General features: G+C 56.7%; 1 protein-coding gene across 3 annotated transcripts in view; it reads right to left on the reverse strand.

Annotated features, from left to right (window-relative positions):
* Positions 1–14,678, reverse strand: part of rimbp2b (RIMS binding protein 2b) — a 179,609-nt gene that overhangs the window by 91,562 nt on the left and 73,369 nt on the right. For all 3 annotated transcript variants that reach the window (XR_011356321.1, XR_011356320.1, XM_069933561.1), the window contains exons 4-5: positions 11,011–11,115; positions 2,530–2,580 (exon numbers count right to left, since the gene is read on the reverse strand). Coding sequence is in view for 1 of the 3 variants with exons in the window: in XM_069933561.1 (XP_069789662.1) it covers positions 2,530–2,580; positions 11,011–11,112 (153 nt within the window). In the remaining 2 variants the exon portion in view is untranslated. The remainder of the gene's footprint in view (positions 1–2,529; positions 2,581–11,010; positions 11,116–14,678) is intronic.

The following is a 14,678-nucleotide window of genomic DNA, read 5'->3' on the forward strand; positions in this document are numbered from 1 at the left end:
ACTAGATCTAAAAAAGCAATCTCCCTTGTTGGTTCCTTAACATGCTACTCAAAAAGCCTATCCCGGATGCATTCTATGAAGTGATCCTCCAGACTCCATCGACCAACTTGATTTTCCCATCTACGTGAAAGTTAAAGTTCCCCACGACAGCTGCCGTTCCATTCTTGTATGCCTCAGCTATCTCTCGGTTAATGGCCTGTGCTATTGTTATTTAGTGGACGATAGACAACTCCCACCAGTGATTTTTTTTCTTTTACTATTATTAATCTCTACCCAGATGGACTGACACAAAATATCTGTTCAATGCCTCGGCTCCTTAGATCTTGTATCATCTGCTCCTTAGATCTTGTATCATCTCTCACTATTGCCCTGATCCCATCTTTGATTAAGAGTGCCACCCCACCCCCTTTACCATCCAGTCTATCTTTCTATACTACCTGATACTCTTGAATATTTAATTCCCACCAGGCCCACCTTGTGACCATGTTTCTGTGATGGCCACTAAATCATCTGCCTGGGGAGTGGTTTGCACCTCAAGTTCACTCACCTTGTTTCTAACACTATGGCCGTTCAGATAAAGGGCCCTTATGCTCATTGTCCTTTTAGAATCTAGTGACCTCTGCATCCTTTGCTTTAGACTTTTCTGCCCTCTATTTTTCTTTTTCTCTTTCCTAACCCTATCTTTTGTCTCTGTACCACCTTCCTCATTCTTCCTTTGTAGGTTCCCATCCTCGCTACCCCATTAGTTTAAACCTTCCACAACAGCACTAGCAAACAATCTCCCTCGGACACTGACCCCGGCCCTGCCCAGATATAGAGTGTCAGGTCTGTACTGGCTCCATCTGCCCCAGAACCGGTTCCAATGCCCCAAGAATCTGAAACCCTCCCTCCTGCATCACTGTTCAAGCCACATCTTCATTCTAACCCTCCTGCTCATTCTATTCTGACTAGTTCCTAGCACTGATGATAATCCTGAGATTATTACTTTTGAGACCCTAATTTATCGCCCAGCTCCTTAAATTCAGCTTTTAAGACCTCATCCCTCTTTCTTCCTGCATCGTTGGTGCCAATAGGGACTACGACAGCTGGCTGTTCATCCTCCCCTTCCAGAATGTCCTGTAGCCGCTCCGAGACATCCCTGACCCTTGCACCTGGGAGGCAACACACCATCTGGGAGTCCCATTGGTGGCCACAGAAGCTCCTGTCTGTTTCCCTTACTATTGCCCACCACTCTTTTTCCCTCCCTCTTGCACAACAGGGCCACTGACGGTGCATTGATCCTGCCTTCTCCTGATGGCCCATCTCCCCCAACAATAGCGGTATAACCAGAGCGGTGGATCTGTTTTGGAGGGTGATGACCACAGGAGACTCCTGCACTACCTTCCTGTTACTGTGCTTACTGTTGGCTACCCAGCCCCTATCTGTCTCTATTCCCTTAAGCTGCGGTGTGACCAACTCCCTAAATGTGCTGTCCATCACATTCTCCACATTCCGGATGCTCCAAAGTGAGTCCACATGTAGCTCCAGTGCCGTCATGCCAAGCAGGGGATGGGAGGGGCAGAAATGGGGAGGGGATGGGGGGCGGGAGCTGGCCCTGGATATCCCCCACAAGGCCACCTTGCCCCAGCCTTACCCTCGAGCACTGCCCTGTCCTCGCCATACTCTCTCTGTCTCTCCCTCCCTCCCTCCTTCTCCATAACTCTCCCTCCCACATTCTTGGTATTGTGACCCACCAATTGCCAATCTATGGACCGCCAGAGCCAAGTGTCAAGGAGCATGAGGCTGGGTCCCTGAGACCTGACATCATGCATGGGCACTGATATCCTGGGGATGGGCCCGGCCTCGCTGACGGGGACACCTGCCGCCAACCCATGACCCGAGAATCTTTCACTAACCCCAATCCCAGCAGCTCCCCCTCCCCCACTTACAGACTCCAGGCCCTCTGCTGAGCTCTCACCCCAAGTCCCTGCACAACTATGACAAAGTGATGAGCCAGGACCTGCAGAGTAACAGGACGCATGATCTCCCCCTTCCTGAGGTAATGGGACCCCTGCACCAAACTCCCTTTTGCTATGTGCTCATGCCAACATTCAAATGGCACCATGCACTCTGGACACAGCACAGAGACATTCACAGCAGCCACTTGGAGACCAACACTCCTGGGTTCCCAGAGGAAGGGTGAGCGCAGGAGGAGAGGGAATCCTAGAGCTGGGTCATCAGGGCTTGGGATGGACAGGTCCCAGAGGAACAAGGCCCACTCGATGTGGAGGAGCGAACTACAGTGGTGCAAATGGAACAGTGTCGGGTGCAGCAGGAGCTGAACTCAGGGAATTATCTTGGGCCTCCTCAGTCTCGTTGAGGGGTGGGTGCTCACTTTGGATCAGTGGGCCAACCATGGCCCTGAGAAAGAGAGTCAGCAATGAGACCCAGCTCTCCCCAATGGGTACTGCCACATGTTCAGCATTTGTGTGTCTGTCAGCTCTGAGTCTCCCCCTCCCCTCCCCAGTGATGGTGCAACAGCTCACTCACCTCTAGCAGCTGGATGACTCCCTCATAGTCCCCCTTCACCACTACCTCAGCCTGCAGACGAGAACACAGGGTATCACAGTGAGATCATGCTGGGGAACTATCTTCCCATCCACCCACGGATGTACCCATAACACCCCTCCCTGTCCCTGTCACTCCCTCTGATCCCTACATCCCTCCATTTCCATGTAACCCCATTAGATCCCCACATCCTTGCTCTTCTCTGTGAACCGCCCCGGTCCCGACATCTGTCCCTTTCTCTGTATCCCCCTCAGGTCCAAACACCCCTCCCTGTCTCCATAATGCCCTCAGGTCCAAACACCCCTCCCTGTCTCTGTAATGCCCTCACGTCCAAACACCACTCCCTGATTCTGTAACACCCTCTGATTACTACACCACTCCCCATCTCTGTAACCCCCTCTGATCCCTACAGCAACCTCCCTCTTTTCTGTAATCCCCCGCGCCCCTCCCTGGCTCAGTAATCCCCCGCGCCCCTCCCTGATTCTGTAATCCCCATCAGCTATGACTGTGTGCCTCGGTACAACAACACCACCATCTACAAATTTGCCAACGATACCATGGTAGTGGGTTGTATAAAGTTGGGGATGAGTCACAAACAGGAGGGAGATTGAAGACGTGGCTGAATGGTGCACCAACAACAACCTCACACTCAATGTCACAAAAACTAAGGAGCTTATTGACTTCAGGAAAGGAAAGCCAGAGGTTTACAATCCAGTGATCATTGGGGAATCAGAGGTGGAGAGGGTGAGCAAATTTAAGTTCTTGGGAGTCACTATCTCAGAGGATCTTTCCTGGACCCAACACACCAATGGCATTGTGAAGAAAGCACATCAGTGCCTCTACTTCCTCAGGGGTTTGCAGAGGTTTGGTATGGCCCCTGAGCCTGGTATGGCCCCTGAGCCTGGTATGGCCCCTGAGCCTGGTATGGCCCCTGAGCCTGGTATGGCCCCTGAGCCTGGTATGGCCCCTGAGCCTGGTATGGCCCTTGAGCCTGGTATGGCCCCTGAGCCTGGTATGGCCCCTGAGCCTGGTATGGCCCCTGAGCCTGGTATGGCCCCTGAGCCTGGTATGAGGAAATGAAAAGATCGAGAATGTGTGGTTTGGGATAAGTTGTTTTCAGGCAAGTGGAAAACCTCCAAAGTTGAAATTTTGTTATGTTCTTGTCAGGATTAAAGGCAAGGTTCCCGGGCATAGGGAACCTTGGTTTTCGAGCGATATTGAGGATCTGGTTCGGAAGAAGAGAGAGGTGTATAACAGGTATAGGCAACATGGAGCAAGTGAGGTACTTGAGGAGTATAAAAAATGCAAGAAAAACCTCAAGGAAGAAATCACGAAGACTAAAAGAAGACATGAGGTTGCTTTGACAGACAATGAAGGAAAATCCTAAAGGTTTCTACAGGTATATAAAGAGCAAAAGGATAGTAGGGGATAAAATTAGTCCCCATGAAGATCAGAGGGGTCAATTTTGTATGGAGCCAAAAAACCTGGGGGAGATCTAAATTTTTTTTTTCCCAATCACTATTCACTCTTCACTCAGGCAACAGGCACGGCATAGAGAGAAGTAAGGAAAACAAGCAGCGAGGTCATGGAATCTATACAGATTAAAGAGGAGTAAGTGTTTGCTGTCTTAAAGCAAATAAGGATGGATAAATCCCCAGGGCCTGACAAGATATTCCCTCACACCTCAAGTAAGGCTACTGTTGATATTGCAGGGACCCTGGCAGAAATATTTAAAATAACCAGAGGATTGGAGGGAGTTTTTCTGTTGTTCAAAAAAGGCTCCAAAAGTAACCCTGGAAATTACAGGCTGGTGACCCTGATGTCAGTAGTAGGTAAATTATTGGAAGGTGTTCTAAGAGATTGGATGTACAATTCTTTGAACAGCCAGGAACTGATTAGAGAAAGTCAACATGGCTTTGTGCATGGCAGGTCATGTTTAAGCAATCTTAGTTTTTTGAAGAGGTTACCAGGAAAGTTGACAAATGAAAGGCTGTGGATGTTGTCCACCTAAGGTTCAGACGTTAGGTATTCATGGTGAAGTAGTGAACTGGATTCGACAAAGGCTGGACGGGAGAAGCCCAGAGAGTAGTGGGTGATTGCTTCTCAGATTGGAGGCCTGTGATTAGTGGTGAGTGGCCTCAGGGATCAGTACTAGGACCATTGTTGTTTATCATCCAGATCATTGATATAGATGATAATGTGGTAAACTGAATCAGCAAGTTTGCAGATGACACTAAGATTGGAGGTGTTGTGGACAGAAAAGAATGTTTCCAAAGTTTACAGAGTGATCTGGACCAGCTGGACAATGGGCTGAAAAATGGCATATAGAGTTTAATGCAGACAAGTGTGAGGTGTTGCATTTTGGAAGAACAAACCAAGGTGGGACATACACGGTAAACGGCAGGGCACTGAGGAGTGTGGTACAACAGAGGGATCTGGGAATACAGATACACAATTCCCTGAGAGTGTCGGCACAGGTGGATAGGGTTGTAAAGAGAGCACTTGGCACATCGGCCTTTATAAATCAAAGTATTGAGTCCAGGAGTTGTGTGGAGGTGATGGTGGGGGGGTGGGGGGGAATGTGTGGGAACTAGTAGGAACTCCAAGCAGGACATTCACAGGTCATGGCGACGGATGGTTGAGGGTGTGGGGCGAGCTGACTGCTTGCGCCTCTTTCAGGGTTACATCTGTTCTCATGTGGGAGGATTGGATATCTGAGGAGACGGTGGGCAAGGTCCTGGAACAGTGGGCATCTCCAGGAGATTAAGTGCACCCTAGACAGTAATAATGGGATCTTAATTTGAAAATTTAAATAATATACAAAAAAACATAAGGAGTAGTTGGCTGTTCAGCCCATTGAGCCTGCCCTGCCATTCAATAAGATCATGACTAATCTGATGAATTGCTCCTCTCCTCCTACTGCCTTTCCCCCCATATCCCCTAATTTCCCTACTACGTAGAAATCTATCCAACCTTGTTTTAAATATATTTACTGAGATTGCCTCCACTGTTTCAGTGGGCAGTGAATTCCAGATTCACCACCCTCTGGGAAAAGCAGTTCCTCCTCATCTCAGTCCTAAATCCACTACCCTGAATCTTGAGGCTACATCCCCTGGTTCTAGTCTCCCCCACCAATGGGTACAACTTACCCACCTCGCCTTTCATAATTTTTCACATTTCTCTCTAATTCTTATCAAGACCAGCGGGTACACTCCCAGCTGACTCTATCTCTCCTCATAGGGCAACTCCATCTCGATACAACAGGCACATTTCCAACAACTGTTCATGGTTTTAGAGACAGAATATGGATGAATGAAAACACGATGCTGGAGAAAGTCAGCAGGTCCAACTGCACATCGTACAGCAACGAAAAAGATTGACAACCAATGTTCCGGGCCACAGCCCTTCATCAGGGTCCAAACAAAATGTTGGCAGGTGCCTGAATAAAATGATGAGGGGGAAGAGCAAGGATCCACAGGAAGGAGGTAATAGGTGGCTAAGGGAGTGTGGGCCCACCAGTAAATGGGGAGGAGGGATGGCTCTGTGTAGGGGGAGATGGCTCTGTGTAGAGGCGAGATGGCTCAGTGTAGGGGCGAGATGGCTCTGTGTAGGGGCGAGATGGCTCTGTGTAGGGGCGAGATGGCTCTGTGTAGGGGCGAGATGGCTCAGTGTAGGGGCGAGATGGCTCAGTGTAGGGGCGAGATGGCTCTGTGTAGGGGCGAGATGGCTCTGTGTAGGGGCGAGAGGGCTCTGTGTAGGGGCGAGAGGGCTCTGTGTAGGGGCGAGAGGGCTCTGTGTAGGGGCGAGAGGGCTCTGTGTAGGGGCGAAGGGCTCTGTGTAGGGGCGAGAGGGCTCTGTGTAGGGGCGAGAGGGCTCTGTGTAGGGGCGAGAGGGCTCTGTGTAGGGGCGAGAGGGCTCTGTGTAGGGGCGAGAGGGCTCTGTGTAGGGGCGAGATGGCTCTGTGTAGGGGCGAGATGGCTCTGTGTAGGGGCAAGATGGCTCTGTGTAGAGGAGAGATGGCTCTGTGTAGGGGCGAGAAGGCTCTGTGTAGGGGAGGGAGATGGCTCTGAAGGGTGAAAGACTCTGTGAAGGGGGATAGATGGCCCTGTGAAGGGGAGGGAGGCGGCCCGGTGAAGGGGAGGGGGGCGGCCCGGTGAAGGGGAGGGGGGCGGCCCGGTGAAGGGGAGGGGGGCGGCCCGGTGAAGGGGAGGGGGGCGGCCCGGTGAAGGGGAGGGGGGCGGCCCGGTGAAGGGGAGGGGGGCGGCCCGTTGAAGGGGAGGGGGGCGGCCCGGTGAAGGGGAGGGGGGCGGCCCGGTGAAGGGGAGGGGGGCGGCCCGGTGATGGGGAGGGGGGCGGCCCGGTGAAGGGGAGCGGGGCGGCCCGGTGAAGGGGAGGGGGGCGGCCCGGTGAAGGGGAGGGGGGCGGCCCGGTGAAGGGGAGGGGGCCGGCACTGTGAAGGGGAGGGGGGCGGCACTGTGAAGGGGAGGGGGGCGGCCCTGTGAAGGGGAGTGGGGCGGCCCTGAGAAGGGGAGGGGGGCGGCCCGGTGAAGGGGAGGGGGGCGGCCCGGTGAAGGGGAGGGGGGCGGCCCTGTGAAGGGGAGGGGGGCGGCACTGTGAAGGGGAGGGGGGCGGCCCTGTGAAGGGGAGGGGGGCGGCCCTGAGAAGGGGAGGGGGGCGGCCCGGTGAAGGGGAGGGGGGCGGCCCGCTGAAGGGGAGGGGGACGGCCCTGTGAAGGGGAGGGGGCGGCCCTGTGAAGGGGAGGGGGGCGGCCCTGTGAAGGGGAGGGGGGCGGCCCTGTGAAGGGGAGGGGGGCGGCCCTGGGAAGGGGAGGGGGGCGGCCCGGTGAAGGGGAGGGGGGCGGCCCGGTGAAGGGGAGGGGGGCGGCCCGGTGAAGGGGAGGGGGGCGGCCCGGTGAAGGGGAGGGGGGCGGCCCGGTGAAGGGGAGGGGGGCGGCCCGGTGAAGGGGAGGGGGTCGGCCCGGTGAAGGGGAGGGGGCGGCCCGGTGAAGGGGAGGGGGCGGCCCGGTGAAGGGGAGGGGGGCGGCCCGGTGAAGGGGAGGGGGGCGGCCCGGTGAAGGGGAGGGGTGCGGCCCGGTGAAGGGGAGGGGGGCGGCCCTGTGAAGGGGAGGGGGCGGCCCGGTGAAGGGGAGGGGGGCGGCCCGGTGAAGGGGAGGGGGGCGGCCCGGTGAAGGGGAGGGTGGCGGCCCGGTGAAGGGGAGGGGGGCGGCCCGGTGAAGGGGAGGGGGCGGCCCGGTGAAGGGGAGGGGGGCGGCCCGGTGAAGGGGAGGGGGGCGGCCCGGTGAAGGGGAGGGGGGCGGCCCGGTGAAGGGGAGGGGGGCGGCACTGTGAAGGGGAGGGGGGCGGCCCTGTGAAGGGGAGGGGGGGCGGCCCTGTGAAGGGGAGGGGGGCGGCCCTGTGAAGGGGGCGGGGGGCGGCCCTGTGAAGTGGAGGGGGGGCTGGCCCTGTGAAGGGGAGCGGGGCGGCCCTGTGAAGGGGAGCGGGGCGGCCCTGTGAAGGGGAGGGGAGGCGGCCCTGTGAAGGGGAGGGGGCCGGGCCTGTGAAGGGGAGGGAGGCGGCCCTGTGAAGGGGAGGGGGGCGGCCCGGTGAAGGGGAGGGGGGCGGCCCTGCGAAGGGGAGGGGGGCGGCCCTGTGAAGGGGAGGGGGCCGGCCCTGTGAAGAGGAGCGGGGCGGCCCTGTGAAGGGGAGGGGAGGCGGCCCTGTGAAGGGGAGGGGGCCGGCCCTGTGAAGGGGAGGGAGGCAACCCTGTGAAGGGGAGGGGGGCGGCCCTGTGGAGGGGGGCGGCCCTGTGAAGGGGAGGAGGGCGGCACTGTGAAGGGGAGGGGGGCGGCACTGTGAAGGGGAGGGGGGCGGCCATGTGAAGGGGAGGGGGGCGGCCCGGTGAAGGGGAGGGGGGCGGACCTGTGAAGGGGAGGGGGGCGGCCCTGTGAAGCGGAGGGGGGCGGCCCTGTGAAGGGGAGGGGGGCGGCACTGTGAAGGGGAGGGGGGCGGCCCTGTGAAGGGGAGGGGGGCGGCCCTGTGAAGGGGAGGGGGGCGGCCCTGTGAAGGGGGCGGGGATGGCCCTGTGAAGGGGGCGGTGATGGCCCTGTGAAGGTGAGGAGGGTGGTTCTGTGAACGGGACGGAGTAGAGCTCTGTGAAGGGGAGGCGGGGGGAAGATGGCTCTGTGAAATTAAAGGGGATGGCTCTGTGAAGGGTCGATGGCACTGACATGGGATGGATGGCGCTGTGAAGGGAGGGATGGCGCTGTGAAGGGAGGGATGGCGCTTTGAAGGGAGGGATGGCGCTGTGAAGGGAGGGATGGCGCTGTGAAGGGATGGATGGTGCTGTGAAGGGAGGGATGGCGCTATGAAGGGAGGGATGGCGCTGTGAAGGGAGGGATGGCGCTGTGAAGGGAGGGATGGCGCTGTGAAGGGAGGGATGGCTCAGTGAAGGGAGGGATAGCGCTGTGAAGGGTCGATAGCACTGACATACATGGGAAGGATGGCTCTGTGAAGGGGTGAGGGTTATGTGAAGGGGAGGGCTCTGTGAAGGGGGGAGGGCGCTGTGAAGAGGGGAGGGTGCTGTGAAGGGGGGAGGGCGCTGTGAAGGGGGGAGGGCGCTGTGAAGGGGGGAGGGCGCTGTGAAAGGGGGTGTGAAGTGGGGGAGGGTGTGAAGTGGGGGAGGGCGTGAAGTGGGGGAGGGCATGAAGGGGGGGAGGGCGTGAAGGGGGAGGGCGTGAAGTGGGGGAGGGCGTGAAGGGGGGTGGGCGTGAAGGGGGGGTGGGCGTGAAGGGGGGGTGGGCGTGAAGGGGGGTGGGCGTGAAGGGGTGAGGGTGTGAAGGGGAGGGTGTGAAGGGGGAGGGTGTGAAGGGGGAAGGGTGTGAAGGAGGGAGGGTGTGAAGGGGGAGGGTGTGAAGGGGAGGGTGTGAAGGGGGAGGGTGTGAAGGGGGAGGGTGTGAAGGGGAGGGTGTGAAGGGGGGAGGGTGTGAAGTGGGGAGGGTGTGAAGGGGAGGGTGTGAAGGGGAGAGGGTGTGAAGGGGGGAGGGTGTGAAGGGGGGAGGGTGTGAAGGGGGAGGGAGTGAAGGGGGGAGGGAGTGAAGGGGGGAGGGCGTGAAGGGGGGAGGGTGTGAAGGGGAGGGCGTGAAGGGGTGGAGGGCGTGAAGGGGGGAGGGCTCTACGATGTGGGGGAGGGCTCTGCGATGGGGGGGAGGGCTCTGCGAAGGGGGGAGGCTCTGCGAAGGGGGGGAGGGCTCTACGAAGGGGGGGAGGGCTCTACGAAGGGGGGAGGGCTCTGCAAAAGGGGGGAGGGCGCTGCGAAGGGGGGGAGGGCGCTGCAAAGGGGGGAGGGCGCTGCGAAGGGAGGGAGGGCGCTGCGAAGGGGGGAGGGTGTGAAGGGGGAGGGTGTGAAGGGGGGAGGGTGTGGAGGGGGGAGGGCGTGAAGGGGGGAGGGCGTGAAGGGGGGTGGGCGTGAAGGGGGGTGGGCGTGAAGGGGGGAGGGCGTGAAGGGGGGAGGGCGTGAAGGGGGGAGGGCGTGAAGGGGGAGGCCGTGAAGGGGGGAGGGCGTGAAGGGGGGAGGGCGTGAAGGGGGGAGGGTGTGAAGGCGGGGAGGGTGTGAAGTCGGGGAGGCTGTGAAGGGGGGGAGGCTGTGAAGGGGGGGAGGCTGTGAAGGGGGGGAGGCTGTGAAGGGGGAGGGCTCTGTGAAGGGGGAGGGCTCTGCGAAGGGGAGGGCTCTGTGAAGGGGGAGGGCTCTGTGAAGGGGAAGGCTCTGTGAAGGGGAGGGCTCTGAAAGGGGAGGGCTCTGTGAAGGGGAGGGCTCTGTGAAGGTGGAGGGAGGGCTCTGTGAAGGGGGAGGGTGTGAAGGGGGAGGGTGTGAAGGGGGAGGGTGTGAAGGGGGAGGGTGTGAAGGGGGAGGGTGTGAAGGGGGGAGGGTGTGAAGGGGGGAGTCTCCGTGTAGGGGTGAGGGCTCCGTGAAGGGGGGAGGGCTCCGTGAAGGGGGGAGGGCTCCGTGAAGGGGGGAGGGCTCCGTGAAGGGGGGAGGGCTCCGTGAAGGGGGGAGGGCACCGTGAAGGGGAGGGGTGATGGCCCCGTGAAGGGGAGGGCGGATGGCCCCGTGAAGGGGAGGGGGGATGGCCCCGTGAAGGGGGGGCCCAGTGAAGGGGAGGGCACCGTGAAGGGGAGAAATGGCTCTGTGAAAAGGGTAGATGGTTCTATGAAGGGGAGATAGTTCTGTGAAGGTTGGAGATTGCTCTGTGAAGTGCTGGTGTCCTTGAGGAGACATGTTTGCAGAATTGTGCCTTACACAAGTATGTTTTGCATTGTTTTTATTTTAATCATCTTGTCTGCAGGTGTTTCTTTTACTTGTAGTTCTGTGTGTGTTTCATATTTTGTCAAGTTGTGATTAAGAATAAAGTTTTGTGTATAAAAAGGTCGCGGTTTCAGGGAGCATCTGGGCATTGGTGCTTCTCACCTCCTGCAGGGCCTCGATTTCTTGCCTCTTGTTGCTGGGCCTCCCCAAAGCCTCCGCATACTCCAGCTCCAAGCGCGGCCACCGGCTGCCAGCCTCTCTCATGTGCTGAAAGAGAAGGCTCCAGCATGAGTAACAACCCTCAAACCCTGGCCAGTGCCGTGGCAGGTCAGGGGAGTCGGGAGCGGAATGAGCTCTGCTCTCACACATGCCCTGCTCTCCCTGACAAATACTGATTGCCCTCAGCCTGTCCACCTCTCCCAAGATGCTCTGGTCCAGAATCTATTGAAACAGCTGCTGTCATGCGTGTCCAAGGCAATTCTATCCTGAAATAAATGGCAGAGCTGTGGTAAAAGCAACACTGCCGCTGGGGTGGACGCAGGGGAGTGGGAGCGGAGACCCGGCACTGCTCCACATGGTCCAACCACCCAGTTCCAATGCCAACGACTCTGCATATAGGCTTTAAACGGCTGCTTTAAGAAGTCGGTGTTTTTAATTAACATCCTGTGGTGGTGGGGGGGGTGGGGGGGCGTACTGTGCCCTAGATGGCAGCACCTATGTTTGGCAGTGGCTTTGGAGTTTCAGACTCTGGGGGAGTAGTGAACAGGGAGACCACCATCCACACCCCCCCCCCCCCCCCCCCCCCCATTGAGGAGAAGCAGAGGAGACAACCCAAAAGGGCAGAGACCACAGCAGTGGAGCAGCGAGGGGCTCAGTGGTTGAGGGACCCACACGGGCTGTGGGCTGTCAGGACCCGGTCATTGTTCCCTCCTGATGCACAGCAGTGGGATAAATTCGATCTTCACTAGTTTATAAATGGAATTAAAGGCCTTGCAGTTCCTTGGATTAAATAATAATCAGTAACTCAGGTAAGACAGCGGCAGGACAAACTGAAGTGGGCTGATTTCTGCTGGCACCGACCAATGGAAAGATCGCAGGTTAACAGCTGGTGCGTCAAACCCAGTCCCAGAGCGTGTGTGACCAGATCTCCCACCTCTCTGGACGGTGGGGGCAGATTACACTGGACAATGAAGATTTTGCTTCCTGAACACTTCTGGGTGTATTTTATGGAGTTCGGGCAGCCGATCACAAAAATCGCCTCAAATTTTCTTATCACGTACTTTTTTTAAAAAAAAGATATAACTTTTTTTTGAGATTTCCTGTCACATTTTAAGGTCTACTTATATACTGCCCACAAAGCAATGTGCTTTGGTCAGTCCAAGCATGCCTGGACATAGACTCAGTGCAGGTGCTATACAAATGTTGTCTTAAGCCTGGATAAGCTGAGACAGGATAGATGCAGACAGGCTATAAAAGCAGCTCCCATGTACAGATGCTGAGCATTACATTGATTATAGATGCACATGTTCTTCAGGCCATAGGAGAGTGAGTGTACTTAACAAGAGGATTCAATGCAGCGGAAATGACTCGTCAATTTCACAACAGCTGTGATACATCTGTTACAGTTGTGGCGAATATTCGGTTAAGGCTGAAAGATTCAGCGTCACTGCACTTGTTAAGAAAGCCTGTGAACTCTACTTTGGTTGTGAAATCGGTGACCAAGACAAACCCTGGACTCCTCACATTTGTTGAGCAGTCAGCCTGAGAGCTTGTGTGGCATCATTATGTGATTAAACATGCTAATTTCAATAAAAGTTGGTGTTTCTCCAATTTCCAACAGGATACAGCAAATCTGAAATTATCCATGCTCAGCTTGAAGATGCTGATCATAATCCCCAAATTTTTGTTTCAGGAAGCAAACCCTTTGGAGGAAAACCATTGTCGTCCTGTGTTCTAAGGAACTCCAGCTGCGTTGCAGTTGCTGGCATCTTACCACTGAGTTACAAGCTGGGGGGGAGGGGGGGCATCAAAGTCCACAGAGGGTACAGAGGGAATTCCACTGCATCACAGAGGCCACCCTCCCAGCAGAACGCTGAATTTAGCCCGTCCTCTCAGGTGAAGAGAAAGATCCCAGGCGGTGATTTGAGAGCGCAGTTGATCTTTATCGTTCAACCACCAGATTATCCGGTTGCTGTTATCTACTAGCACTTGCCGAGTTTCTCAGGTTACAGCAGCCAACTACACGAGTGGACCTGGGACAAAGGAAAAATTAAATTCAGGCACAATTAACAGGCCCTTCCAACCAATAGTGAGAACATACAAGTTCTTGAGACAGCAGTGGATTTGAACCCGAGCCACTGGCACTCTAATAACCTTGTCCCAACTGCTTTGAGATTGGTCGTAGCCAGAACTCACACGTACCCAAGTAAAAATCTGGACCCACTGCAATTTGGCTACCATCACGATTGCTCCACAGCGGATACAATCTCGCTGGCTCTCCTCTCAGCCCCGGATCACCTAGACAACAGCAACTGATACACCAGGCTGCTCTACATCAACTACAGCCCAGCGTTCAACACCATCATACCGTCAACAAGCTCCAAACCCTGGGACTCTGCCACTGGATCCTCGACTTCCTCATCAGAAGACCAGTCGGTACAGATCGGAAACAGCGTCTTCCCCTCACTGATCATCCACGCTGGCGCCAAGGGTGCGGGCTTAGCCCACTGCTCTTTTCGCTCTACACCCAGGACTGTGTGGCCAGGCACAGTTCCAATGCCATCTACAAATTTGACAGTGACGTGGCAGAACCACAGGCGGCAACGAGGAAGGGTCCAGGAGGGAGAGAGATCAGCTCGTTGAGCGGTGGAATAACAGCATCTTTGCACTCACTGTCAGCAAAACTGAGGAACTGACTGTGGACTTCAGGAGAGAAAAATCAGGGGAGCACGAACCAGTCCTCATCGAGGGGTCAGTAGTGGAAAGGGTCAAGAATTTCAAATTCCTGGGTGTCAAAATAACTGAGCAGCATCGGGGTTAGTGGAACGATGTTACAGCGCCGGGACCGGGATTCAAATCCTGGGCTGTCTGTAAGGAGTGTGCACGTTCTGCATGGGGTTCCTCCCACCCTCCAAACCCTACCAAGGGTTGTAGGTCGATTGGGTGGCATGGGCTCGTGGGCTGGCTAAATTTCAAAAATGTCAACAGGACACAAGGTAAATGACAGCACCTCCCACTCCAGAGGACTGAGGCCACGAGGCCAATTCTGCTAGTCTGATGATTCTTGAATTCGGAGGCATAGGTGTGAGGGAGAGAGTTAGTTGGGGGGGGGGGTAATGCTTTTCACTCAGACAGAGGCAGCTGTGGAAATGGGCACAATTGGGACAGAGTTATGGACAGGAAAGGTTGAGATAGGTATGGACTGAACGGAGAGGGTCCAGAGTGTCAACTTGGTGGCATAGGTGAGTTGGGCCGAAGGGCCTTTTCTGTGCTGCGTGCCTTTATTTAGCCAGCGACAATGTCCCGGCTGTGAGAATACCCCACTCAGCTCGCGCAGATCCTTTCATGAAAACAATGAGCCAGTCCGGGTCTCCAGGTGACCAAGTCCCAAACCAACTCCCCTGCATAAGCACAGAGCACCTCGGGAGGTCATGGAGCAGCTGAGGGTCAGGGCACCAGTCCACCACCTCTTCATGCCCAGCTTGGACCCCCCTGGAGATTAACGTCAAGGGCACAAAGCTCTCCGGCTCAGGGGCTCCCCCACATGGTGGGGCTTGGCCCAGTAGGACCACCGTACACAGCAGGATCCCACGGTGGCAAGCAGCTAATAC

This window comes from Narcine bancroftii, chromosome 4 (assembly GCF_036971445.1).
Source record: "Narcine bancroftii isolate sNarBan1 chromosome 4, sNarBan1.hap1, whole genome shotgun sequence".
Taxonomy (NCBI): domain Eukaryota; kingdom Metazoa; phylum Chordata; class Chondrichthyes; order Torpediniformes; family Narcinidae; genus Narcine; species Narcine bancroftii.